This window comes from Musa acuminata, chromosome BXJ3-6, assembly GCF_036884655.1.
Source record: "Musa acuminata AAA Group cultivar baxijiao chromosome BXJ3-6, Cavendish_Baxijiao_AAA, whole genome shotgun sequence".
Taxonomy (NCBI): domain Eukaryota; kingdom Viridiplantae; phylum Streptophyta; class Magnoliopsida; order Zingiberales; family Musaceae; genus Musa; species Musa acuminata.
In genome coordinates, this window is record NC_088354.1 from 34,715,303 (window position 1) to 34,741,089 (window position 25,787).

Genomic DNA, 25,787 nt, shown 5'->3' on the forward strand with positions numbered 1-25,787 from the left:
TAACTCAATAAGCCTAAAACCAGATGGCCTGTTATAATTTACATGTCTCAAAGTCATTTGCATATCACTGATCACTAAAAGTTATGAGGGCATGGGCTCTAATTTTGCTCTAAATTACCACACTTGTTGCATCAACTTGCTCCAAAGTGAACCTTTAAATGACACAGGCACTTGAGTAGATCTTTAGATCTGCAGAATTAGAGTGACATGACATAGAAACAATAGATAACAACTGCTAAAACATCATCCAGAAAAGGTTTTAAGTTATGATGGCAAAAATCACATGTTTAACTTGGGGCTTACCTGTAATGGGTATGAAGGGAAACAAAAGGAGAATAATTTTGCAGCTTTTTTGAATTAGAAGTATGTAAATGTGCTAATACCCTCCTCTGTTGGAAAAATAATGATGCAACACCCTAATCTTCTTTATCTTCATTGATATACAAAGACCTATGACTAATAAAAAGATGAACAACCACCATGGATGCTGATTCCAGCAGCCAGCACCTCTGTTAGGTTGTTGTCTAAACATTATGACAAGATTACAACTCAGCCCCCTTCAGTTCATGTTTTAAGGATGCCATTGTTCAAGAACGAAGTATTTTCTTTTCTCGTTTCTATTTTTTGTTGGAAGGGGGTGTTGAAAAAGCATTAAGGAAAATTGACTGATATCACAGGCTTTTGGAAAGGAAGAAGAAAAAGAAAAAAAAAAAAAAACAATCGATCGATGATTTAAAGTGAGAGACAGAGAACCCCCTCAGGAAGATTTCCAGGCACTGGAAGTGGAGTGATGTTCCTTTTCGGAAAGAATACGACTCCATTAGCATGAGTCCTGCCATGAAACTTGCCCAGATGGTTGAGAATGGAGAACCTCTCCAATTCTTGGCACTCCAGTAGTAAATCTAACAATGTAGACCCCTTCTCCAACCTGAATTGGATCAGTCGAAGGAAAAGATCAAGTACAGAAGAATGGCCAGAAATATAAAAACTAGACGAAGGAGACTTTGGCTTGTGAGAAAAAAAACTTGCAATGTCAGTAAATTCACAACTATCGTACTGATTCAATTTTTTAATATTACTAGGTTCAAGAAGTAAAGCGAGAAAAATGCATACAGAATATTTAGCAGTGTCTTGATTATTATATGAAATGTGGCCCTCCAAAGCCAGATAACCAGCCAATGACTCAGCTCAAAATGCCATTAGATTTCTTAACCGTTTCTTAGAACATGGTACACAACAAAATGCCAGGGGAGATGCATTATCTTTTCTTCCTCAGGTACAAGCATTCAAGAGAAAATCTACAATAAGAAACAATCTGCACCAGAGAACTAATAATGCAATTTATTTCTCTTTCTAAATAATCTTATGGAATTTTACGAATCCATTTGGGTCACAGCATTAAAGCCTGCATCCAACTAGGTCTCGTGAGGTAGACGAGAAATTCCTTTAAAGCTCTCTTTTGATACTGATAACCTATCCTTGACATGATAGCACCTTAGGAGTCATTTTTTCAAGATCAATGTCCTACATATGCTAAACCACTTGAGGATGGGTCTATTCCATCTCATGATCAACACCGTTGGTCTTTGCCAATAAGTTCAGAAAACATAATAGGCCACAATGCTCATAAGCTGGCTCATCACACTTGATCGACACAGCTGATCAGATCATACAATGGAAACTAACGCAAAACTACTAGAAAAATATAATTTCAAACAAATAATATATAAAAAGGCATCTAAAGGTAAAGGAAAGAAAATAATACTCATACCTTATGAAATCAGTTTTGAGTTTCTTGGATTTACCAATGAAATTTTCTGCAAACCTTGAGAAAGTATTGTCCTCCACCTTCTGTGAAGTCTTAAGCTCCCCAAAAATCCTAGAGTTAAGTGGGGAAAAGATATATGATTAGGGGCAATAGTTCGAACTTCAAAAATTTATTATATGAGACAGTAAGCACCCAAACAACATAGATATCACAATAGAACTGTAAAATGTTGCATCCTTATTTCATAGGTAAGAGAAAACAAACTAATATTGTGAGATCATACTACAAGGTCTTGATGAATTTCAGGAGGGTGCTTACATATTTTCATTTCCCAACAAAACGTGGGAATCGCTTTCTGAAAATGAAACCAGGCTACATGCATCTGAGAGGGCTGCCTTAGCGACAGAATAAGTCACACTTGCATAGGCTGAAGTTGCCTCTCCTTCGAACAGCATAGCTGGTACAGCTGGAATAAGTTGATGCATCAGCTGAGTTGTCAAGATTAGCCTTCTTCGTGATTGAGGCATCAACAGGTCATCTTCCATGGTTTCAGCTTCATCATCCATCTAACCATATAATTCACTTGTGAGCTCTTGAGATATAGTATGCAAAAGTGATTAATACCAGCCAGATCGGTGAGATAAACTAACCTTCTCCATCAATCTATTGGCAGACATTGTCCAATCCAACTCTGTCATCCTGAGGAAGAAAAAGCAAATTTATCTGACTGATTCAACACTAAATGATGATTCTTTGAATAGCAAATTATAAATCATAAGGTACTAATTAAGCAAAAGGTCATCAACACCTGATGCTTTGTGACCTTTCTGGACACACTGTTATGATCTTATGCCATGGCATATCTGTAATTTCACTTTTGCGTTTCTTCGATCTTAGAATTATATCATGGTCCATGACGTTCTGAGCCAGCAAAAAAGGAGATGATCTACTGGGATCTGTCTTAATGGCTGATGTACCTTGGCCATAGCTACTACCATGACTGCTGTCAAGCTTTTGTTCCACTACATCACTATCATCCATCCTTGCAGGAAATTTTTGAACAAAGGGCTGCTGAATGGCAGTTTTTCCACTCCTCTGGGCATCACATAGAGCAACCATTCTGCCATTTTTGTAGGTTCCATAATGTTCAGACCAGAAAGGAGCTATATGAGGGCTAACCCATGTGTGCTCACTACGTCCCAATACATTCGCTGTGGAATTTGTACTAAGGGGACGTGTGTGAGTATGGAGTTCAGGCCGTCCTGCAATTGATGTGCTTGGATTTTTTTCTTTAATGTCACTTGAATCAGAGCTTAGCATTTTAGCATCTGATGGAAACAAAATCTGAGAAGCTGCTCCAACTTTACCATCAGCAGAAAATCTGTAGACTGCATTTTGCCTGTGATCAAATCTTTGATCCATATTGAAGTTCATCTGTGAGGTATTGGAACTAAAAGCAGTTCCTCTTGGTATGTTTCCTGTCATCTTGTTTAGATGAGAATCAGAAGCCTTCATGGATTGTATTTGATTAAGTAGCGAGTATTTTTGTTGTTGAATATCTGAAGGCTTTAAAACGCATCCAGAGATATCAAGATCGCCGCTAGAGGAGACAATACTTGCTGGGGGAGCATGTAATACCTGAGAGCTAAGAGGTGGATCCTGCTCCTGCTGCAGACAAAGTAACGATGAAATTGAGACATTGGGAACTGCATCTAAAGGTGGCTTTAGTAATTCTTCTATGCTGTGGGATGCATTCTCTGACTGCGGAATAACATCCACCTTCTCAGTTTGTATCAGATTTACGGATTTGCCCTGAGCTGGATTTACTTCTCCCTTTTGCGAATTCACAGATCTTGAACCAACTTCAGGGGTACTTTCTTCCTTGTCCACTTGATCACCTACGTTAGGCAGGCCCAATGGACTTGTATCTCTATCATGGTTTATTATGAACTGAAGTACATTTGGAGTAAGCAGAGGACTGATACCAGCTTGACGTTGTCGAGCTGATATACTTGTCCACACATTGTGAAACATTTTTGAGAAGCCATCTTGCTGAGATAAACCTGATAATGAAGATTGTGAACCTGATTTCGTTTCTACAACAGGTAGTTGCTCACCGGAATTTGTAATTTGAGAAAAGCCTGCAAATGTTGGCTTTATTTGATCAGTGTTCACTGAGCAAAATCGTGAACCAACAGGTACATGATTTTCAGCAGCAGAAACAATACCCGGGGTTGGTAATGTACCAACCAGAGAAGGAAATGATGTCTGAACAGATTTCCCAGATGCACTTCCATCATTAGAGTCATGTAGCTGCTCGGTGAGTGAGGCACTTTCAACAATTGCTCTTGCATTCACTTGGTTACCAAATGAAAATTTGACAGACTGATCCAATACTTCACGAGAAGTTGTGTTAGAAATGTGTTGTTGTTGCCATTGTTGTTGTTGGTGCTCCAGGTGATCTTTTGCACTAGAACTATGTTGCTGTTGAAGTTGCTGCTGCTCCTGCAGTTGATTTCCTGCTAAGGGAAAATCAGCACTGGCTGAGTAGTTAAAATGCTGATTTGCTTCTGGGTGTTCATTAAGTTTCTGCCCAGGTAGGCTGGACATCTTATCCCACTTGTCTATTTTAGAGGGATCATCAAGGGCAAGAACAGATCGAGCTGAAGATGTAAAATTAGACCATCCCTGATTCTGATATCCTGCATTATTGTCCAATTGTGCACTGTTAATATCACTGAAGGATTTATGAGACATTGGCACAGATGGAGGGGTCAATTGCAATCCAATTCCCTTTATGTTAGAAGACCCATCAAAGTGAGCATGTGTAACAGAAAAATCAGCAACAGCTTGTGCAGGTATATCAGATGAATTCACAGAATTTCCATTCCCTGACTGATCAACCTTGTGAAGAAGCTCAAGCACATTTTTGCTGCAATAAATTATATAAATTCAAGCATTAGAAAGATCCAAATGCATATGATCTATAATGCTGAAACCAGACATGTTGGGTAAATAACCGAAAATGGCCTCTACAGAATTTGTAGAAATCCAGTTTGAATTCAACAACAAATGTTTCCGTAATGATTGATCCAACAACGACTGTAATATAAGAAATAGTTAGGTGCATTCTAAAAACCCATGACCATTTGGTTGGAAAAGACAGAACACAGTGGCAAAGAAGGCAAAATCTGTAGCATGCACCATTTAGATAATGGCACACTGAACTAGCATGGGGATCCTAGGAGGCAAGGATCATTATAAAGTAATGGAAATAAATAGGTGCTCAACCAGAAATGTACCTTGCTTGAGCAATCGTTTCTATCTGGGAATATTGAATAGTTGATCCATTAAAGGAACTGCTGGAAGCATAGACAGGTATGGTATTTCTGGACAGAAGATTCCCTGTTTCAACTGCAATCCTCTGTAAATTAGAAAAAAATTCTTATGAACAGGGATGAGTGTTTCAATATAAGGAAACATCAACAAGTGGGGGAAAAGAAAGTACAAAATTAAAAATGGCTCCAAACAAACTATAGGTACCTTAGATCCGTCCATATGATCGCTGCAAACAATATGACCAGAAAACTGTGATGTTTCGGCAAATGGCTGCTCACTATTTGAGCTGGATCGGTTCTGTAAACTTAATAGGTGGTTTGGTGGGAATGAAGGTTCTGCAGTTCTCCTCATTTTTCCCAGTGAATTCTGTAACATTCTAGACCCCACAGTATGTTCGCCATACTGAATTGAGGACTTCTGGCTTCCACTCATGAAAGGATGTTGGTCATTACTAGTCCACAGAGACCTCTCTTTTGCTGCATCTTCAATATAACCTTTGCCTGGATCAACTCTTCCATGCTCTTTTTCATTCTCATGGGTATTGCACAATCCTTCTGAGGTGGCATTTAGAGACGTCGCCCATCCTTGTGGGCTCCTGCTTGGCTGATTCTGATTTTCTTCTACATCTTTGTTCCCTTCAGAGCTCATACATGTATTAGGGGTAAAATGTATCCCAAAAACAGATTTCTGTTCGTTCGTAACCTGTTGTTGTTTGTTCTGGTTCAACTTTAAGGCATTTGGGTTCCTAACAGAACCATAATTACTTGCTAAGGAATACTCGGCTATCTTGGGACTGCTAATATCAGATTTGACTGATTGCAATCCAGAATTTAGATAAACTCGATTTTCACCAATCTTCCACAAATTGCCATGGTTTTCTTGATAATTCAAAGTCTTGTTACTTCTAGATGCCGTTGGATAGCTAGAATTCCAGCCACTAGGAGCATCGGACAGGGGCAAATTTTGCTGGTCACCCCAACGACCCCCTATGTCTTTTGACTTGAACTGAATCTCCTCATGCTGCTCAATGGTCTTCCCAACCCATAGTCCACTACTTGAAGGTCTTGGAGGTAGGAGACCATCTTCTACGAGTTTGGTTTGATCTTGATTCTGACAGAACTCTTTGTTATTGGCTCCTTGGGTGGACAACTTGAAGGACACTTGGGGAGCCTCAGTTAAAATCCTATCATTTTCTTCATGAGCAAACTCTGAAAAATTCTGATTACTAGGAGAAGTAGAGGAGTTTGGAGTTGCATTAGCATCATTAAACAAAGGAAAAGATCTTGAAGTTACAGAAGTTACACTCTGTAGGTTGCTATCATCCCAAGCAGTCGGTTGTTTTCCGTTGACATTAATTGGAACCGAAGGCTTTCCCATCACTTGTTCTGTCTTTTGAAAACACAAACCACTTGTCTCTTCTCGGAGCCCCTTGTCACTACTGGAAGCTTGCACAGCCTCTTGCATAAGAGCACTCCAGCTCCCACTATGGATAGAAGGAAAGGAACCATAATGATCATTCTCTAAAGTATGCCCATGTATATCTTCACCCATGCCAGAGATAAGACTCCCTCCAAATGAAAATCCCCAGTTGTCATTATCAGAGCCAAACAAGATCTTCTGTTCTATAGGATCTAGACTAGCTACACCACTAGAACTCCCTACTTCTGAGACTGGCTTTTCCTGTAAATTACCAGATGAATCACCTTGTTCTTGCCTACCATGAAATTCATCAAACTGATCACTGTATCGAATATTGTTTGCATGTTGAAAGTTTCCTGATGTAACATCATTACCTAGATTCTGTAAGAGAGAACTGCCAAAGATATGTTTTCCTGGATAATTCTGCACAGACAGAGTCTTATCCTGTAAGCAACTTTGTGCAGCAGATTGCTGGTAACTTTGAGCAGTGCTATATGGGTACGATGCTTTTTCTGCCTCGTATGCATTTGCCTTGGTCATCAAATCATGGCAACTATTAGACATTCCTAGGAAGCGTGAATATTGGTTTACAGAGCTAGTGCCTGAAATAGGCATGCCATTGAAAGACTGATTAATCTCTTGTGGCACAAATCCCATAGATTGCATTGCTTGACTTTGATCATTTGATGTAATAACATCATTTGCAAAATTCTGCATGGCAGCAGAGGAACTGGGCTGCATCAAGTTTCTGTTGCCAGCAATAAACATCTGAGTGTTACTAGGTAAGTTGGATATTCCTCCAACAAAATTATTCGGCCATATGTAGTTATACGTATCATTGATGGGCATCTCATGTAATGGTGTAGATAACTGATTTCCTGTTGCAGGATTTGCTACACCAGACAACTGGCTAAGTGGACTTGATTGCCATGGCCCCTGATCTAGCTGCTGAAGTTGCTGCTGTCTATGAAGCTCCTGGGACTGCTTGTACATCAACTGTTGTTGCCACAACTGCATGTTGCCTGTACCATGTGCCGTCTTGGATGAGGAAATGTTGAGAAAGGGAGATTACTCCTAATAAGTAGCAATCAACTACCAAGAAACTCTATTAACAGATTCCCAGAAATCTATTGTGGAACACAACAACTTTTCTTGGAAACTTTAATAGACATCAGAAACAGAAAACACAAACGCCAGTCTCAAAGTAGCTTCAAGCATAGCTTTGAAAATGATTTAGTACCAAATTGCAAATTCATCAATCAAAGCTACTTTTCTTTCTCAAAATCTCCACAAAAGAAAAAAGAAACAAGCATAGTAATCACGTGAATCAAACTTCAACAACAAACATCTGTATTCTATGATCATGCACCATACTGATTTCCTCTTCAGACATATACCTGAGAACCATGCAATGGAACCTTATTCACAGCATTGAACCCAGACATTGGTCTATCCATGTCATATTCTACATAATCAGCCAATTTCCAACTTCTTGATACTTATAACCATAGAGTGAGTATTCCTTCTCAAATATATCTTGAACCTTCTCAAGACTTCACTCATGGCATAAAACCCAGCCTGCAGTAACCAAGAGTTATAACAATATGTGATATTGTATGCATTTATATCCTTGGTAAATAAAAGCAATTTCCTAACATCACAATGAGTTGTATATGCATAAACCCTTAAAGAGTAATCAATTCTATAAAATTAATGGATACAATCATATAGAAATGAAAATCAGGAATTCAAACATAACCAATAACTGACAAATAAGCAACTCAGAAACAATGCATGCCACTGTTCTCAAATCGAAAGCTAAATTTTTGCACTTAAGCTAATTAAGTTGGCAACAAAGTCATGAAATTTCAAACTATCATAATCAACAAAAAAAGAACTTTGAATGCATCTTTTATTCTGTCCAAGCAGGACTAAAATTACCAGCTTTCTCGGGGAAGGAGAGCATATGGCTTCCATTTGGACTAGTTAAAGCTGCTTCCTTCACCCTTCTCCCAGATAACTATTTTGCTTCTTGCCACTTCCCTAATTATAAAGCACCTAGGGATGTAATTGACTATGAGCTAACAGTTTTCTCGAAGATAAAAAGGATAGTTTCAAATGTCAGTTTTCATGGTTCATGGTGATGGAAGGTGTAGGTTAATCACATTCTTTTTCACTCCTCAAACTTATTGATGAAGCTCCTCAAAAAGATGGACTCACATGCACCATACTAAAACGTGAACCAATAAAATTTTGACTTGCCACTGGTATTGATCGAGAACCATCATATGAAAGATACACATCTCATCATGCATCAAACTATGGAACACAATGACCCAAAGAACAATGGCAAAACAAAAAAGCAGTGGAGATGAATGAGGATTTAAGCGGGCAATAACATTCCACTGCCACAGGAGCTTAGCTACATGAAAACAAGTGAGACTCCTCAGATGAAGATGATCCAATACCAGGAAGTACATGACCTTGTACATATGAAGTCATTGTTTCTTCATACAGCCATTGAAAACATTCAATACTTTCAGAATGCAAAGCAGGAACAATCATTTGTTATAATATAAAACATGCATCCATAAACAAGGAGACCCAGCCATCGGATGGAACAAATCACACAAATACAACACCATGCAAGTTAACAGGTCATCCCACTCAAGGTTGTACCTTCAGTTAAGGACCAAAGTGTACCAAATATACAGAGAAAATATTCCCAACAGAAGATAAACACACACATTATGAGAAATCAAAGAAAGTAACAAGGTCCAAGAAAGAAACTTAGGCAATTAGGTGCCACTTCAAAAACAGATGTTTCAAAAAGAATGCCAAGGTGTAGAAGACATTAAAAAGAAAATCCATGACAAATACTTAATCAACTTGAGAAGAATTAGTATAGCATATGGGGGAAGGAGCAAAAGAATCAAGGAAGCATATATGTCACAAGCTTCTAGGGCAGCCGACTGTAGGATTATTTTGGGTAAAAATGTTACAAACTCCTGAATCAATCTCTGAATTCTATACTGATGTAAAGCGTCCTGAGTGATGTGTTAACAAGTATTTCCATGAACAAAATTAAGAAAAGGCAGAAAGTGAAATTATCACTAACAAAGGATGTAAGCTATGGGATTAAGGAATGTAAGGGGGAGACCGATTGGGGGAAAAGCAGAAGAAGATGCAGTGAGTTGTATGTCTAAAAGAACAAATTTGAAAGATAAGAATCAACTCAAGTTTAACAGTATGCTCATCCAAAGCACCAATCATCTTTCTGGTTCAAAAAGCTTCATTTATCCATAAACAGTGTACGTTAGACACATCTTTTGTGCCCACTAATCCAACAAGATGATATATCGATATTGTCAGAATAGCTGGATCTTTGGACATTCAGAGAAGCAAAACATGATAATAAAGCTCCCAATTTCGAAAATCCAGCTCATAATTTACTCCTAAACTAGAAAGACCAACTACAAGCTCTCAACTACCAGCTCTCGCTCAAAATATCCCCAGACAATATAAAAGAGAATAAAAAGCTAAACCACACTGAATCCAGAATACCAAACTAAAAGAAAACTCTAGACTGCAGCTACCGCAGTCCGAACCAAGTCCTGACTCCCACAAAGTGGAAACCCACCAAATCTTGCAGTCCCTCTCCAAATTGGGGACAAGCGGACAACCTCTACCAGTGAATCCAAACAAATCCGTGCATCATAACCCAGAAGGAGAAGAATCCGGCACCTACCGCAGCACACGGCAGCAGATCAACGGATCAATACGCAGGCGGGAAGACTGGAGACATTTCCAGGGAGGGGGGACTCCATCTCGCCGAGCTAGGGTTTTAGGTGTTCCTCCTTGCTCGAATTCGGAGCTTCAGATTAAGGTTCTTCGAGGGATGGGAGCGCGATCACCTCGTTCGCTCTTCTCTCACTTTCACTCCCTCCTCGTTACTCTATGCGAGAAAAGGGGGTTTTTTTTTAGGAGTATGGATAAAGAGAACGAGAGAGAGAGAGAGAGAAAGCGAGAGGGAGGGGAATCGCGAAAATGTCAAGGGGTGGAAGCAGGAAGCCAGCGGCCCGGAGCGAAACCTGGTGGTCCGGATTCCGGACCTCTTGGTTCGGTGTCAGAGCCGAAGCTGGGCCATGCCTTTTTTTAATCTTTAAACGAGTGGGCCAGGAGCCAATTACGGCCAATCTCAACCGTTGGTTTTCTGATCCTTCACCGTGGGCGGATCCGGAGCGTCCAATTAGCGCTTTAATCAGGAGATTGGCGGGAAGGGATCCTTTCTCTCTTTTTTCGTATTTTGGTGCCGGCGGGAACGTAACGGACGTTACGGTAACTACCGCGCACGTTGGTTAGGGCCGGTAGGTATACTACAGACAAAAAAGTGTGTTCTTTTTTAAGCAACAAGACGACAAAAGCATTTCCTTTTTTTTCGGCTCTTGTTTAACTTTGAGGAAGATAGTGAAAGAGTAAAAGTAAAACTCAAATTTTCAGGTGAATTCCTACGATTAAGTTCGTGAGGTGCAGTTCTCAAGCATTATCTTTTGATCCAATATTTAAGTATAAGATTTTCTTACACAAACTAGAATATAAGATCTATGCATTGACAAAAAAAAAAAAAAAAAGCCAAAATAATATTAAATTAAGAAATGAGATCGAGAGAGAGTAAGTTTTTGAATCTTCTTGGAAATTATAGTAGCTAACAAGAGCTTGAAGTTGTCTTGATACTAAAGTGCTGCAACAACACAAAACATCAATCAAAACTTGCTCATTGATTGGTGAGCTTCTGCAGCAGCAGAGAGGGCACAGTGTTCTATATATATATATATATGCGTTTCCAGTTGCAGCTTCATGTGCCATGTTGCATTCCCCTGCTGACAAAGTTTGGCACATCAGTTATAAAGCTGCAACCTGACGAGGATTCGCAAGAAGACATGCCTCAAATACATGGCCACGGTGCCGGTGTTAAGGTTGCAGTGCTGCATGGGAAGTGCTGCCAGATAGCAGACAAAAGGAAGCAATCGCCAAGAATCCTGCAGCCACGGCATGCATTGGCTCTGTTCGCATCACGTACCGTCCTGGGAATGTTCTTGGATTACCTTAAAAGAAGAGGACGGCGATTAGGAATGCTATGACCCTTGTATGGTGACAGTACGTTAAGAAAACCTTAGGGGGTACAGCAAAAATAACGTGGCATAGGATATCCGCTGACCCCATCTCCACTGTGTTGCAAGGGGAATGCCATGGACCACGAGTCACATGCCAAGAGATGATGAGGGGTGAGAGAAAGAGTAAGAGTACACTGCAAGAACACTGGAGACAGGAAAAATAGACCTTGAGACTTAAACAAATGATGACTGGACCATTTCCAACTCTACAATTCAGGCTGCTGTCCCTTCTACGACAGGGATTTCAAAGCTCTAAAAGTAAGTGAATCGACACAAATCAATTTCTTATAGAGTCGGCAGCCAATGATGAGGACTGAGAGGTTGACACTGTCACAAGAATGATGAGTGACGTTGATGGGGGTTGATAGAATTTTAATGAGGGCATAAAGTGAATCAAAGGGATTGGAAAGTGACTGACAAGTCCATGGAAAGGTAATGAAAGATACTATTCTGAGCTATTTTGTGGATGGGGCTTAAGTTGTGGAGCTCACAGAGTTTGATACCCTCATCTCCAAATTCCAACTATATAAAACTGAGATCAGAATATTACCTGTCATTGCTCCAAGTCTATCTTGCTCTGGTTACTCTCTTTCCACTGCAAAGCTAAGAGCCACAATAAGTTCTCCTGCATAAATATGAATAATATAAACTTAATTAGAATATTAAGAATTATAAATGTTTATTAAAAATGTTTTGGTGCAGCAGCAGCCACCACACAGAAGCTGCAGTACAAATTTTCTTTACCTTTGTTCATGCTGTCTGAGGATAGGCTTGTTTTACAACATGATGGGAAAAGCAATAATATTTTTCACAAGCAAACAGGTCTGGTTGGCTTTGGTATCAAGAACAGATAAGCAGGCAAAAGAATGTTGATACAAATTGTCTTAAATATATATCCAAATCTTGTGAATGTCGAAAAATTTCATGTTACAATCAGACTCACAGGTTTGCATACACTTCATATTTGCTTCCTCCCCGCAGTTCAAATGTTTCTTCATAACCTTTCATCACTCAGAACACTCAAAACATCACGACAGTTTGACCTGTGTTTCTTCTTCGACAATAGTAAATATGTCATTGATTCTGCAGGACACACAAAGGAAAACACATAAGGCGCTGTAGTATATGAAATTGTGACAAATTAAAAGATGCATGACATAGTCAAGCTGTAAAAGCCAAAACTATCCTGTATCTAAGTAAAAGAAGGGAGAGTCGCATGCGTTACATGTTTGTGAGCTTTATAGAAATATAGCAACGTCCATAGTGCAACAAAGTTCTTTTTCTTTGCAAATTCTTTAATTTATGCATGACAATTTTTAGTTTCTTTATATGACTTGTATTAAAGTATCACCATATCGTGATAAAAAGATTTTGCTAAGAAAGATACTGCAGTTACATAATATTTCACCTCATTCCGAATTCCCATCATAAGATAGCAATATACATTCAATAAACATTCAGGCTAGAGGATCACAACAAACGTGCAAGTCTTTAGACCTATAAGCAGAAATGGTGACCAAGAATTCTGAAGTCTCAGTTGTAATATGTGGCCCATGCTTAGCCATAAATGAATTCGAGAAATGGTCGGCCTTAGAGTTCAGACTTATCATCATCCAATTGCCATATAACTGATTTCTGTATCATAGTTAACTAGACATACATAGGATCTTAAAATTAATCCAGTCAGTGACAACTTATGATTACATCAAAACAATCAAGCTATTTTTTTATTGACTTTTAACTGTTTCATTTAACACAACAGAGATGACAAAAGTTTTATATATATATATATATATATATACCTAAAAAAATACCATATTCATGCCCGTAATGTCTAATATTCAATATACATGTATGTCGTGAATAGTCAGATTCTTGAAATTATACCTTTCCAGGAACTTAAACAAAAAATTGTTGTATATATCACTGAAGAGAGAATTTTGCAGGTTACAACCTACTCTTTGACCTTTTCGTGCCGTTAATGTCACATGATACTGTAGCAATATCTGTTGCTTCCTATTCTTTTGAACCCTTTAAAAATATAGGAAAATTAAAGATTACTCCCTGGTTGCTTTAGCTTAATCAGCAATAAACTAACAGCCAACTAGTCTTAAGGCTTTATGATAATCTCTCACTAGCCAAAACTTATATTTGGAAAACTTGGTAGCATGACGGTCGTCATGGTTGGCAGTTTGTATTGAAGTTCTATTCAAACTTCCAATGAATATTTCTCATCCTTAAGTTGTACTCTATAGCTGAGTGGCTGAGACCATAATGATCACATATGGTGATGATACTCAAAAGGAACACATGCACAAGAATCAAATATTTAACTAATAAGTACACAGTTTTGATGCAGCCAACAATGAAGAGAGTAATATTGATTTTTGTCAAATTAAAAGATCCTGAAAACTCGCACCAATGGTCATCAAACAAGCTATTAAGGTCCAGTATGCATGACAATATTTTTGGGCTTAATTTAATTTCTAATAGAACAAACATTTATATATAACTGGGAAAGATATCAGCTTCAGTTTTCCAAACCTATTCGTGTCAATGTTTACATCAGCAAGCCATGTTGTTAGGTACACCTGCAATAAACCAAACTAACTGTGAGATAGAAAGAAAATTTTGTTGTCCATATACATAAAAACCACTTCCTGAAAGGGTCAAATTGTCAGTAAGATTCAACATAAACAACAGTAACTGAACTCTCAGAGTCACAATCTACTGTTTGAAACCTTAGTTCCTTTTTGTTGCAATCATATATCCAGATACCAGATATTCAAACAAGTCATTCAGCTTCAAACAAAAATAGAGCAGAAAATAACATTTGACCCAATACAAATCAGTGAATCAAAAAATTGAGTATAATTGATGTAAATTTTACAAATCATAAAATCTAGTAAGTTACTGAATTTTAAAGAGAAACCTCAGAGCATCGTAAGCTGAAACAATCTGAAAATGCCACAATATGTTGTCATCAACTAAGATGAACTTAAGAAGGGCCAAAACACCACTCAGGCATCTAGTTTTTTTTTTCTTTCTTTCTTTCTTTTCACTTCCTTTAGCAAGCAATGGACGGAAATTATACCAACTGTAAAAATATTAGGACAACTGGAAGAATATTTAAGAGTAACTGTTATAAAACAACTGACCTGCAAAACATCACTGCTCAAAGGATGATCAACTTGTGTGGTCAGGGAGGCACAGGGTTGCTGACCTCTTAGCGATGGAAGTAAAGGCTCAACATTTTTCTCAGAGCACAGACCACTAATAGTTAGATCTTGAAATTCTCCAGAATATAGCTCATCTGACCATTTTAATCTATCGAATTGTCCTTTACCTTCCTCATGTTTAATCGACAGTAACTCGACCACAAGGAACCTCTGTCCAAGTGAAATGAGAACTCAAGATACAGCCAGAGGGAATATCATGGAGGCACAAAGGAAAAGACAAGAGACCAGCATCAGAAGTAAGTTACTACTAAAAGGAGATGCAAGCAACAGGAAAAGAACTGGCATGTAATTTAAGGAATATAATCAATACCTTCAAACTTAGCTCTGATAGAAACATCTTGACAAGCTCATGTGCAAGATTCTCTACAAGTATCCACATATGAGAAGATATCAAAAATATTGTTTAAGAGAAGCTTGAATCCAACAACATATACTGTGTTCATGTCTAAAAGATGAAGAAGATAATGATAAGCCATACTGATCATTAAGTAACTGTAAAGTAGCGAAATAAAGAGAGATTGAATACAAAAAACAAAATGATGTGTCACAAATACAAATCAACAATGAAAATTTCCTCTGAAGATGAGTCATCCAAAAGTTGAAAACACAAAAACAGGGATATTGTAACAATCCCAACAATCAAGGCATGATTCCTAAAAGATCAGTAGGGGCATTATTTGTTTGTTGACAAAATTTGAAACCTTTAAACATCGTGCCTAATTAGCGAACAACCAGGTGAATATATTTTCTTGATTTGCAATGAAAACATTGATAGAATTTCCAAAGAGGAGATTGAAATTTATTCCCACAACTAAAATATCCAAAAAAAAGGTAACAAACCTTTTATAGTTGGAAGAATTATGATTCACCAATCAAACAATTATAAATTCACAACATTAATCATTAGGAAATGTGAGAGGAATTAGTCTGACAAGGCTAACAAATAAGATTGGTTAGATACATCGGCAACAGGCACATAACTGAACTGCTTAAGTTTTTAAATTGTAACAATTTCCAGTTTATATAACAACCCCTAACTAATTTGGCACGCTCCTTGTGTGTTAATATCTCCCAGACAAGTTATATCGGAGGCCAAGGTATAAATTGGGCCTGACAAATATCAGAGGCCAAGGTACAAATTGGACCTGACAAAAAAGCAAACTCTGATGTATATTCTGGTTTAATATGGTTGAATCAAACATGCAATGGCTCCCTGACAAATGGGTGTTGCTATGCTGGATTCCCTGTAATGTAAAAGGCTAACTTAAGCTAATAAGGTATGTTCTTTATAATATGAACTCACATAAATGGCTAAACATGAGAATGGTTGTCTTCCAAGTTTGCATGAATGGTGTACATGCATCAATAGCATGTAATCACATGGTTTTCTACTTGGAAAATGATTAAAGAGTATGACCAGATCCATTGTGTTAATCCACAACCTATAGTCGTAAGTTTTTTTGTTATAATGGTGTCCACTTACCAAATTGATACCTTGATCAGTTTGGCACACTCCCCATGTGACAATATATTCTCAACATAAGTTTTTTTTGTCATCTATGTTAGTATTGCTAGATCATTGTCTCAGTTTTTCATTCTATGCAGTACAAAACTTGAATGCCAAATAAAGAAATTCAGTTAAATATGAACTGAGATGATCAATCTCTTCTCTCACCAAAATGTACACTTTTTAACAAAGAACTACACTAGGCATACCATAGAAGCATGTACTAGTTCTTTAGATTCTTTAGACTCCTTTATGGGCATTAAGTGATAAATTTAGGATGATTCTGCAATCTACCACAGCATAATTATATACAGGGTTTATAGATAAAAAAAAATGGGACCAAAGTATATCAACTAACACCAGCCTCTAAAAAATGGAATTTTTCATCTGCTAACCGCAGCAATAATAGGAAACATAGAAGTAAATCATGATCTTCAGTGACAAGCAACCTAAGATCCACCTCATAATAGCAATTGATTAGCCATTTAGCATTAAGATGTTGACAGGGACAAAAAAACGTACCAAAGTATGTAATTGAAAAAGATGAAAAAACTGGAATTCCTCCACCATCTCCAGGATCATTCTCATGCTCTGGAATATCAGAAAATTGTGCCAGGGGGCTGGCGATAGGTCCTTTAAGGAAACAACGCATAGAGCGAGCTGACTTGACCAGTTCAGCAACAGCAAGTACCTAAAGTCATTTACACTACATTTAAGGTGAAGCAAATTTGATAATAAAAGGTTCTGTATTCTATGTGTCTTAATATTGGTAGTAGGAAGAACAGGAGAGACAAAATGCATGATAATTAGAAATCAAAAGCAAAATGCACATGAAACCTATCAGACACAGTCTCTCCGTGAAGCTTGTTACATAGCGTTCACAGAAAAAATCCGAACAACAACAAAGGTAATCTACTGATTGTCTTCTGCAGCAATGGAAAACAGTGTGCAAGCATACATACCATATCGTTGTAAGATGATAACAGCAATTTTCGATACGTTTCCTGTAACAATTGAAAAATACTAAAACTCTTCAACTTCAATTTTATGCAATAATAACATCATCAGATATGAAAAGGAAATATCAGTAAAATATGGAAATTTTGATTCTCATAACCTACTAGCTCATTCTAAAAAAAAAAATTCGCAACTCGGAAAACAAAATCAAAATGTTGTCTTATCAACATCAATTCAGACAAAACGAAACAAATATTTTGGAAAGAGAACCTGCTTACGAGCCAATTTGTCACAAGCCTTCTGCCGAATCCCAGGCATATCCTTCAGAACACCCAATTCCATCGCCGGCATGTACCTAACAATCATCCAATTGAAACAAAACCCTCAATAAACCCTACTATGAAAAGTCGATTCGTGCCCTAAAACCAAATGCAAAAGCAAATCCACCAGTAGCAAAACAATACAACAGCAGGACCACAATCTTCTCGTCACCTCTGATTAAGATAAGCATTGACGAGAGAGGTAGCCTGCGACCTCCCCTCCGACGCCGCGGAGGCCCACCGATCCTTGTTCGAGAGCAGCTTCGACCACTGGTTCCTTATATTCCTCTGCGCCGCCGGCCGCCATAGCCGCGTCGGCGAAGGCGACGGGGACAGACCAGGATTATGGTTCCGAGAGCTCGAGACCTTCGAAGGGGGAAGAGGCGTGCCAGCGGCGTTCGCTTTGGCTTCCATGCCGCTTCGAGGGCAATACAAACGGGTCGGATCTTCAAACTCGCAAATAAATAGCTTCGACCCGCACGCACGAGGGAGGGAGAGTGGAAGGCGATTTAGACACGAAAAACACGTTACCCGCAAAATGAGGCTGGATGAATGGCCGGGTGTGCCCCACTTCACTGTCCAACCAGTACACGGGTAGACTAAAGAGTAAAGCTACAAGAACAATGTTTAATATTATTATCATCTTCATCTTCTTCATCTCGACCACCTCGAGTTCACTGCTACTTTTGCTTCTCATCTTCGAATCGTTTCACTTAATGCAGCTTCCTTAAGTTGGTGAGACGAATGAATCAATTCATGTTTGCACAAATATTGCTTGGTGTACCATTCCATAAAGCAATGATAGCTTATTGGCTCTATCACACGCTTTGTTTATCCTTAGTTGATGAAGGTATATCCATGGATGGGCATGAATTCACCAAGATAAGAGAAGAAATTATATATATATATATATATATATATATATATATATATATATATATATATATATATATATATATATATATATATAATATCAACTATTATCTCATCTAATATGGTAAGAATGACAAAGTTTCCTTTTCATTCGTTATGAAATGAAAAATAATTATAAACTTTCTTCTCTTTCTTTTATGATAAAAAAATTAATCTTTATTTATGATAAGGAATACAATTTTAAACTTCATTCTCTTCCTTTATTATAAAAAAGGTTATCACAAACTTCCTTCTCTCATTCAACATATATAACACACTAAAAATGAGAGAGTTTTTTTTTCTTGAATTACTCAAACATAAATTTAGGGATTTCGGATTACTAATTTAAGCATCGAAGAGATCGAGAAACCTCCTCCGACCTTAGTCTTTATGCATGTGGCATCTCGAAAGCATAATATTTCCACCTCGGGAGTATAATACTTTAATTTTGACGAAGCCACCTCGGATATGAGGTAAAGAAGATAATCTTAAACTTCATTCTCTTCCTTTTATGATAAGAAAGGTCATCACAAACTTTCTTCTTCTCTTTCGATATATAAAAAACATATTCTAAATAGCGAAATGGAGCTCTCTTTTTTCTTGAACCACTCAAACTAACATTTAAGAATATCAGATTACTAACTTGAGCACAAGAGAGATTGGGTCGAAAAATCTCTCCCAACCTTAGTCTTCAAACAGATGACATATCAAGAGCGTAATACATCTATATTGAGAACATGATACTTTCATCTTAGATCTACCTCGGAGTTATCTTGAAGATATTTCAGACAATCCTATGCATACATATCTATATACACTCACATAACCATATAACCACAATGTTGACCAGAAACGAGTTGTTAATAAGTTGCCTAATGATACATTAATAGAAGGATTATTTTATTGACATGATCTAAATGTATTCTTGTTGAAGCAACTGTTTCCTGGACATGACTTTGCTTGACAGTAAAGATAAATATGCAAGTTGATTGCAGCTTGCACGATACAGACAAAAGTTCTTGTGGCAACGACTTGAGGTCCTGTAGCAAGGAATAGTTTAGACATTGCGTTCAGCTGTTCACTGACGAAGGAAAACGATAACCGGTGGGAGAAGCTTCGAAGCACCGATGAGAAGATGTCACACGTCGATGTATATTTAAGTGTTATCCTGTGGGTTCATGAAACTTGCTTTCCTCCTCCAATGCCATGGCGTGCGGGCAAATGAGATCTGCGACTGAGAGGAGACCAGCTTCAGTCGCCCATCTACAGTGGTGGGGGCGTCGATAACGTTTAGTTCCCTCTTAAGGCTCGTATCGAGTATAAGAATAGATACGATAGAATCGCTGTGACCAGAACACCCATAGGAGGAGGTGGTAAGAGTTGACGATGGACATTATTATCCATATCAACGTATCTTTTATTGCCAATCATGCAACGTCGACATTAATGCGTATTGTTTACAGCTTCATGAACGTTAGCTACTGTCAACGTATGTCATCAAATTCTCTCATGCAGTTCGTACTGCGTGACTGCATCATCAGAATCGTGGTGTATGAAATGATAGGATGTCATTTCGAGGATTGCAAGATCACAGATCCGTAGAAGCAGAAACGAGCATTGATTGCCAACTTAAATGCAGGCCTAATAGTACATACACACAGAGGTGTTCCTGGCAAGAAAAACGAGGAAGAGATGGCAAGGTAACAGTGGTGCATGGTGGGCTCCCGTACCATAGTCCGGTCCCGTGAACAATGGAGTTTTCCCATCCGATCCCCATTCCGCGCTTTAGTGCCTTTAACCACCATCCAACCATGGTGACAACCATCCCCCACCATTTCCTCTCAGTATATAAGCATATCCTGCCAGTTGCACAGATTGCAATCTCATCCAAGATCTCGATCTCTCTCTCTCTCTCGCACTTTCTCTCTCTCTAGAGAACAATGGTGGTGCGGAAGAGGAGTCTTGTCTTTGTTGTTCTATTGGTGGTGTTTGGGGTAGGGAGGTGTTTGGCACAGAGTGGAGGACTCAGCAGGAGTAGTTTCCCCGAGGGGTTCGTCTTTGGAACAGCTTCATCATCCTACCAGGTGAACATTGTGGTATTATTTTCCTTAGATACGGTATCTAAACACTGCCTGATATATGGAAGATATCTATGTTCTTTTCCACCCATTTTTCTCTCTTCTTTTACTCGTGGGTACACAATCCTCATCTTTCTGTTCTTCTTTATCTTGATTCTGACAAGAACTATAGAGTCTAAGTATGAAGTAAACAACCAGAATTGAATTGAAGGAGATCAGAAGCAATTCTGCTATACCATCAGATTGCATCTCCTCCTGCTATTTCTCCGCCAAGCGGAAGGGATCACCGGCCACGCGTGCGTCTCTCGAGGGGTAAAGGACGCTTCCCGACCGACATGGTCGGGAACGAGACGCTGTTACCTGTGTTAGCGTTTGAACCATTCCATCCTTCTTCTTGGGTCCCACTGGGGGAACGGGCCCACCACCATGAGGCCCCACCTCCTGTTGTAGTTGTAGGCTTAGGTTCGGCATGTATCATCCCTTCTTCTTTTGCTTCGACGTAGTTAACTGCTCATACTCGCCTCTCAGTATGAAGGAGCGGTGGAGGAGGATGGAAAGGGAAGAACGGTGTGGGATGTCTTCGCTCATACCTTCGGTACGCCATTAGTTCTCAGTTTACTGTTTCGTAGAGAACATGAGATTTAGTGGGGGGAAAACTGCATGCTTGATTTGATCATCTTGAGTTCTGCAGGGAAGGTGATTGATTTCAGCAACGCTGATGTCGCCGTTGATCAGTACCATCGGTTTGATGTACTGTCTGTTGAATCCTCCTGCTAGTTCTGTAATGTTGGTGAAGAACAAGGCTGAGGAACATGGCACTGAAATGCTTGTCGATTGCGATTGCAGGAAGACATACTCCTTATGAAAGACATGGGCATGGACGCTTACAGGTTCTCAATCGCATGGTCACGCATCTTCCCAAGTAACAAGTCACTCTCTTAATCATACCTTTAAAGATTTTACGCGTCATTTAGAAGCAGTAGTAGATTAAGATTCTAGCATGAAGCTTTCGATAAGAGAATGAGGTGATATTGCTAATCTCATCTTAGAATCCTGGAAATCATCAAGCTCATACTTGTAGAGAGGCCTTTAACAAAGTTCTAAATCCTTGTTCAGTTGTTCTTTGATCTCAATATGATGCAAAGATTCAGCATATAAGCCTCGCAGAGACTGATTAATGCATAATCCACTAATGATTTGATGTATTGTTCCCAATTTGCAGATGGAACTGGTGAGGTCAATCAGGCAGGGATAGACCATTACAACAAGTTAATCAATGCTTTGCTAGCCAATGGTTAGATCCGCAGGACGAACTCTTTTATGAATCTGCAAGATGTTCTCGTTAGTATCATATCATCTCTAAGAATTGCCACTTTGCAGGGATCGAACCATACGTGACTCTTTATCACTGGGACCTTCCTCAAGCATTAGAAGACCGATACGACGGATGGATTGATCCACGAATTATGTAATGCCCATTCGACAACAGAACATATGCTTTGAGTTGTGGCAAACAGCTGAGAACTGAATGTTGACTACATTAATCTTTACATGCTTTTTCTTTCAGAATTCTATTTCAGTCCAGAGTAGAGACATCAAATACTTCTGATTTGTTTGGGTGAATCATTCATATATGAATGTTGTCCTTCTTGTCATTCTCAGACAGGACTATGCGGACTATGCAGAGACATGCTTCAAGGCATTTGGGGACCGAGTCAAGCACTGGATGACCTTCAATGAGCCCCACACCTTCGCGATCCAAGGCTATGATGTGGGACTCCAAGCCCCTGGGCGCTGCTCCGCTTTCCTTCGGCTGCTCTGCAGGGCAGGGAACTCAGCAACTGAGCCGTATATTGTTGCCCATAATGTTCTTCTATCGCATGCCACTGTCTCTGACATTTACAGGAGAAAGTATAAGGTATCAGTATCTCAGAAATCACAATTCTTTTGCCTGCAATTTTAGGTGTCGGCTTGCCTTTAATGTGTTAAGTGTGCTGTTTAAGTTTACATGTACGCTGAACAAAAACATCGGTGTCGTTATGCAGCAAAAGCAACAAGGATCACTCGGCATAGCATTTGATGTTATGTGGTATGAGCCCATGACAAACTCCTCTGAAGACATCGATGCGACGCAACGAGCACAAGACTTCCAGTTCGGATGGTGAGGCCGCGCTTTCAACTAGTAATATGTTCCATTCCTGATCTTATCTTTAAGTGACACAACAAATTCTGCAAAATGAATAAGCTTGGCAGTATCATCTGGATGTTCAAGCAGCTTCATAATGAATTAAACTAAGTTATGCATTCAGGGAGCTGAATGCTAAGTTGTATGACCAGAGATGATCCTAAACATGCTTTCCTTTCTGAGCTATGAAGCTGCGTATGCATACTGAAGTTTATACAATGGAACAACAGGTTCATGGATCCACTGTTCTTTGGGGATTATCCAAGCTCAATGAGGAAGAGAGTTGGAAACAGGTTGCCAAGGTTTACAACAGCTGAGGCTACTCTAGTTAAGGGGTCATTGGATTTTGTGGGAGTAAACCATTACACCACATATTATGCAAAGCACAACTCAACTAATATAATTGGAATACTCCTCAATGATACCCTTGCAGATTCTGGAGCTATGACTCTTCGTAAGCAGCTCACTCTTTGAAAGACTTGCTTCCAATGGTTATTTTAGCAATTGGAATTATGAATCAGTTCATGTCTCTTCCTCATGGTCAGATTTAACATGTAGACAATGCTCATAATATGATCAGATTTAATTGCCCATGGATAGCCAACTCCATGAATTTTAGAGCTAACTCCTCCTTGATGCTTGCTATACTTAACAAAACAATTGAAAGATACAGAATCACCATTGTATCTTTTGAAGTCAGAACCATATTTGATTCTAACTTTTTTCCTCCCATTATGCAGCTTTCAAGAATGGAAAGGCAATTGGAGATCGGGTAAATTTTAATGAAGCTGAAATAGTCATTAGACCAATATATCATGTGGTTCTGATCTAGTAATTGTGATTCGCTGTAAACTTGATTCATTCATGTGTTTTCTACTTATTTTTCATTAATGATCAAACAACTATAATTATAAATTAGGGGAAGCTCTATAATTCGGAATAGTTTCTTGTAACTATGGATCATAACATTCTAAGATTAGCATCATAGATTTGTCAAAAATGAAAGAAAAGGGAAAGGCTAATGTCCTACATGCTTCAGGTTGAAGTGCAAGTGTTCTATCTACTTCCTACATATAATCCAGCAAATATCAGATGTATATCACAGTTAAATTTCTTGAAAAAAGAAATAGAAAAAAAAATTGACAAACTCTGTTTGCGAATTGAATTCCTAAATGATCCCTTGTTTTTTTTCATATAAACACAGTTAGACCCATCACATTCTTTGTTATCTTTTAATAAACTTTCTATTGAAATGTCTGTTAATCTTGTTCTTCTTTGATCAGAAGCCCTGTTTCCATTTCTATAACCCAAGCAACACTTCTAATCCATTTATCAAGCTATATGGAGCCTAATTTGTTCCATTTTTGTGTCATGAAGGACTTTGCTGTATATATGTACATTGAATTGGAATGTGTAAAATATAATGTGAAAATAGCTTATAAGACTCCTTTTCTGTTCTGATGTATAATCCTTAAGGCTTGAACACTATACTTATACTGTAGCTGAAACATATGATGCTTATGGAATGCAGGCTTCTTCAATATGGCTCTATATTGTACCTCAAGGGCTGAGAAGCCTGATGAATCACATCACGCAGAAGTATGGAAATCCTGTGGTTATCATCACAGAGAATGGCAAGTAATCTTGCTTTTCAACGTGTTCAAGATTACATTTTACATGCAACTCTACCTTTAGAAGCTAATAATTCTATCGACCATATGAAGGGATGGATGATTTCAACAACCCATTTATCTCAATTAAGCATGCTCTGAACGACGATAAAAGAATCAGATACCACAATGACTATCTATTGAACTTGTTGGCCTCCATAAGGTAATTTTCTCACTGTAAATTTGTCGTTGAGTGCGCTTACAGATCTTAATGTGTCTCTTGCCTGATTGATAAAGTCACAGTGATATTAACTGTAGTATAAGACGAGAAAAAAGATATATAAACAAAGGCAATTAAGAATTATGTACATTTAGTACGACATTTCTCCTTGATAATATGGAATAAGATCTACATACAGAATGATCTTCAAGGAATGGTGATAGAACTATACAAGTATCTCTTTGCAGATATTGGTCTTTTTCAGGTTAAACACTAAGAGACTTAGAATTAAAGATGACAATCATGTATTGATTAGCTAATTATGATGCTAATTATGTATTGATTTATCAATACATAATGATCTTCCAAAAATGGTGATAGAACTATACAAGCATTCTCTTTGCAGATACTTGTCTTTTTCAGGTTAAACATTAAGAGACTTAGAATTAAAGATGCCAATTATGTATTGATTTATCAAACTCTAAGATGACTTAGAATTAAAGCTTAGCTTTTATAAACCTAAGAAGGTTTTATCATATAATGCTTTCTTGATGAGGCCAACAAGAATAATTCGGAATAAAATTATTTAGGATTTAGATGGAGCTTATGAGTGTATCAGGAATAACATCTGCTACACTGGAGCTAAACAATGTATTATTATTTATGGTCTTCTATCATGCAGGGAAGATGGGTGTAATGTGCAGGGATACTTTGCTTGGTCTCTTCTTGACAATTGGGAGTGGGCTGCAGGGTATACTTCTAGATTTGGCCTGTACTTTGTTGATTACAAGGATAAACTCAAGAGATACCCAAAGAAATCAGTTACCTGGTTCAAGAACCTGTTGAAGTCTGCATAAACTGTTGCTAAGTCCCCCTAATAAACTATGGAAGAAGGAATGATGGAGATTAATTGTTGATGTGCTGTTTATTAGTAAGCTCTATTGTAGCTTCATATTCAACTGTGATTTCATTCTTGTGGTTCAATATAAAGGAATTGTTCATGCTTCAATGTCTTTGCAATGTGAGAGTCCATGCATGGATTCTCACACATTCTATTCA

General features: G+C 38.3%; 3 protein-coding genes across 9 annotated transcripts; 1 reads left to right on the forward strand and 2 right to left on the reverse strand.

Moving 5' to 3' along the window:
• Window positions 1-404: 404 nt before the first annotated feature.
• On the reverse strand, window positions 405-10,523 carry LOC135580966 (uncharacterized). Of its 4 annotated transcripts, none has more exons than XM_065156502.1 (9): window positions 10,275-10,523; window positions 7,924-8,104; window positions 5,312-7,548; window positions 5,071-5,192; window positions 2,577-4,700; window positions 2,419-2,467; window positions 2,087-2,334; window positions 1,772-1,879; window positions 405-928 (listed from the first exon to the last, which is right to left on the reverse strand). In XM_065156502.1, exons 3-9 carry the CDS (start codon window positions 7,541-7,543, stop codon window positions 733-735), a joined length of 5,079 nt encoding a protein of 1,692 aa, XP_065012574.1. In that variant the 5' UTR covers window positions 7,544-7,548; window positions 7,924-8,104; window positions 10,275-10,523; the 3' UTR covers window positions 405-732. The 4 variants fall into 4 exon arrangements, with proteins under 4 accessions (XP_065012574.1, XP_065012576.1, XP_065012575.1 ...); XM_065156504.1 differs by having other exon boundaries at window positions 2,577-3,909; window positions 3,997-4,700; window positions 5,312-8,104; XM_065156503.1 differs by lacking the exon at window positions 7,924-8,104.
• A 670-nt stretch (window positions 10,524-11,193) lies between these two features.
• Window positions 11,194-18,150, reverse strand: LOC135585635 (uncharacterized). Of its 4 annotated transcripts, none has more exons than XR_672022.3 (10): window positions 17,896-18,150; window positions 17,674-17,758; window positions 17,409-17,450; window positions 16,969-17,137; window positions 15,250-15,302; window positions 14,859-15,089; window positions 14,245-14,291; window positions 12,644-12,783; window positions 12,251-12,325; window positions 11,194-11,631 (listed from the first exon to the last, which is right to left on the reverse strand). XR_672022.3 is itself a non-coding variant. In XM_065155086.1 (8 exons), exons 1-8 carry the CDS (start codon window positions 18,135-18,137, stop codon window positions 12,729-12,731), a joined length of 924 nt encoding a protein of 307 aa, XP_065011158.1. In that variant the 5' UTR covers window positions 18,138-18,150; the 3' UTR covers window positions 11,194-12,728. The 4 variants fall into 4 exon arrangements, 1 of the variants encoding a protein (XP_065011158.1); XR_010497368.1 differs by having other exon boundaries at window positions 12,445-12,783; XR_010497367.1 differs by having other exon boundaries at window positions 12,251-12,783.
• A 2,352-nt stretch (window positions 18,151-20,502) lies between these two features.
• Window positions 20,503-25,729, forward strand: LOC135639607 (beta-glucosidase 6-like). Its single transcript, XM_065153443.1, has 13 exons — window positions 20,503-20,719; window positions 21,242-21,308; window positions 21,405-21,463; window positions 21,560-21,635; window positions 21,936-22,007; window positions 22,094-22,181; window positions 22,376-22,631; window positions 22,759-22,874; window positions 23,129-23,352; window positions 23,639-23,670; window positions 24,430-24,532; window positions 24,623-24,731; window positions 25,411-25,729. The coding sequence occupies exons 1-13, from the start codon at window positions 20,576-20,578 to the stop codon at window positions 25,583-25,585; spliced, it is 1,521 nt and encodes a 506-aa protein (XP_065009515.1). The 5' UTR covers window positions 20,503-20,575; the 3' UTR covers window positions 25,586-25,729.
• Window positions 25,730-25,787: the final 58 nt, after the last annotated feature.

Bases quoted from the DNA above. Each gene is read 5' to 3' on its own strand.
- LOC135639607 (XM_065153443.1), top strand. From the start codon at position 20,576: ATGGTGGTGCGGAAGAGGAGTCTTGTCTTTGTTGTTCTATTGGTGGTG. The intron at 22,182-22,375 runs GTAATGCCCATT...TGTCATTCTCAG, and splicing joins TGGATTGATCCACGAATTAT to ACAGGACTATGCGGACTATG. The intron at 23,671-24,429 runs GTAAATTTTAAT...TATGGAATGCAG, and splicing joins GAAAGGCAATTGGAGATCGG to GCTTCTTCAATATGGCTCTA.
- LOC135580966 (XM_065156503.1), bottom strand. From the start codon at position 7,543: ATGCAGTTGTGGCAACAACAGTTGATGTACAAGCAGTCCCAGGAGCTT. The intron at 5,193-5,311 runs GTACCTATAGTT...TCTAATTTACAG, and splicing joins ATCATATGGACGGATCTAAG to AGGATTGCAGTTGAAACAGG. The intron at 2,335-2,418 runs GTTAGTTTATCT...TTATATGGTTAG, and splicing joins CCAATAGATTGATGGAGAAG to ATGGATGATGAAGCTGAAAC.
- LOC135585635 (XM_065155086.1), bottom strand. From the start codon at position 18,137: ATGGAAGCCAAAGCGAACGCCGCTGGCACGCCTCTTCCCCCTTCGAAG. The intron at 17,451-17,673 runs GTTCTCTTTCCA...CAATTGTTACAG, and splicing joins ACAAATTGGCTCGTAAGCAG to GAAACGTATCGAAAATTGCT. The intron at 17,138-17,408 runs GTATGTATGCTT...AAATGACTTTAG, and splicing joins TATCATCTTACAACGATATG to GTACTTGCTGTTGCTGAACT.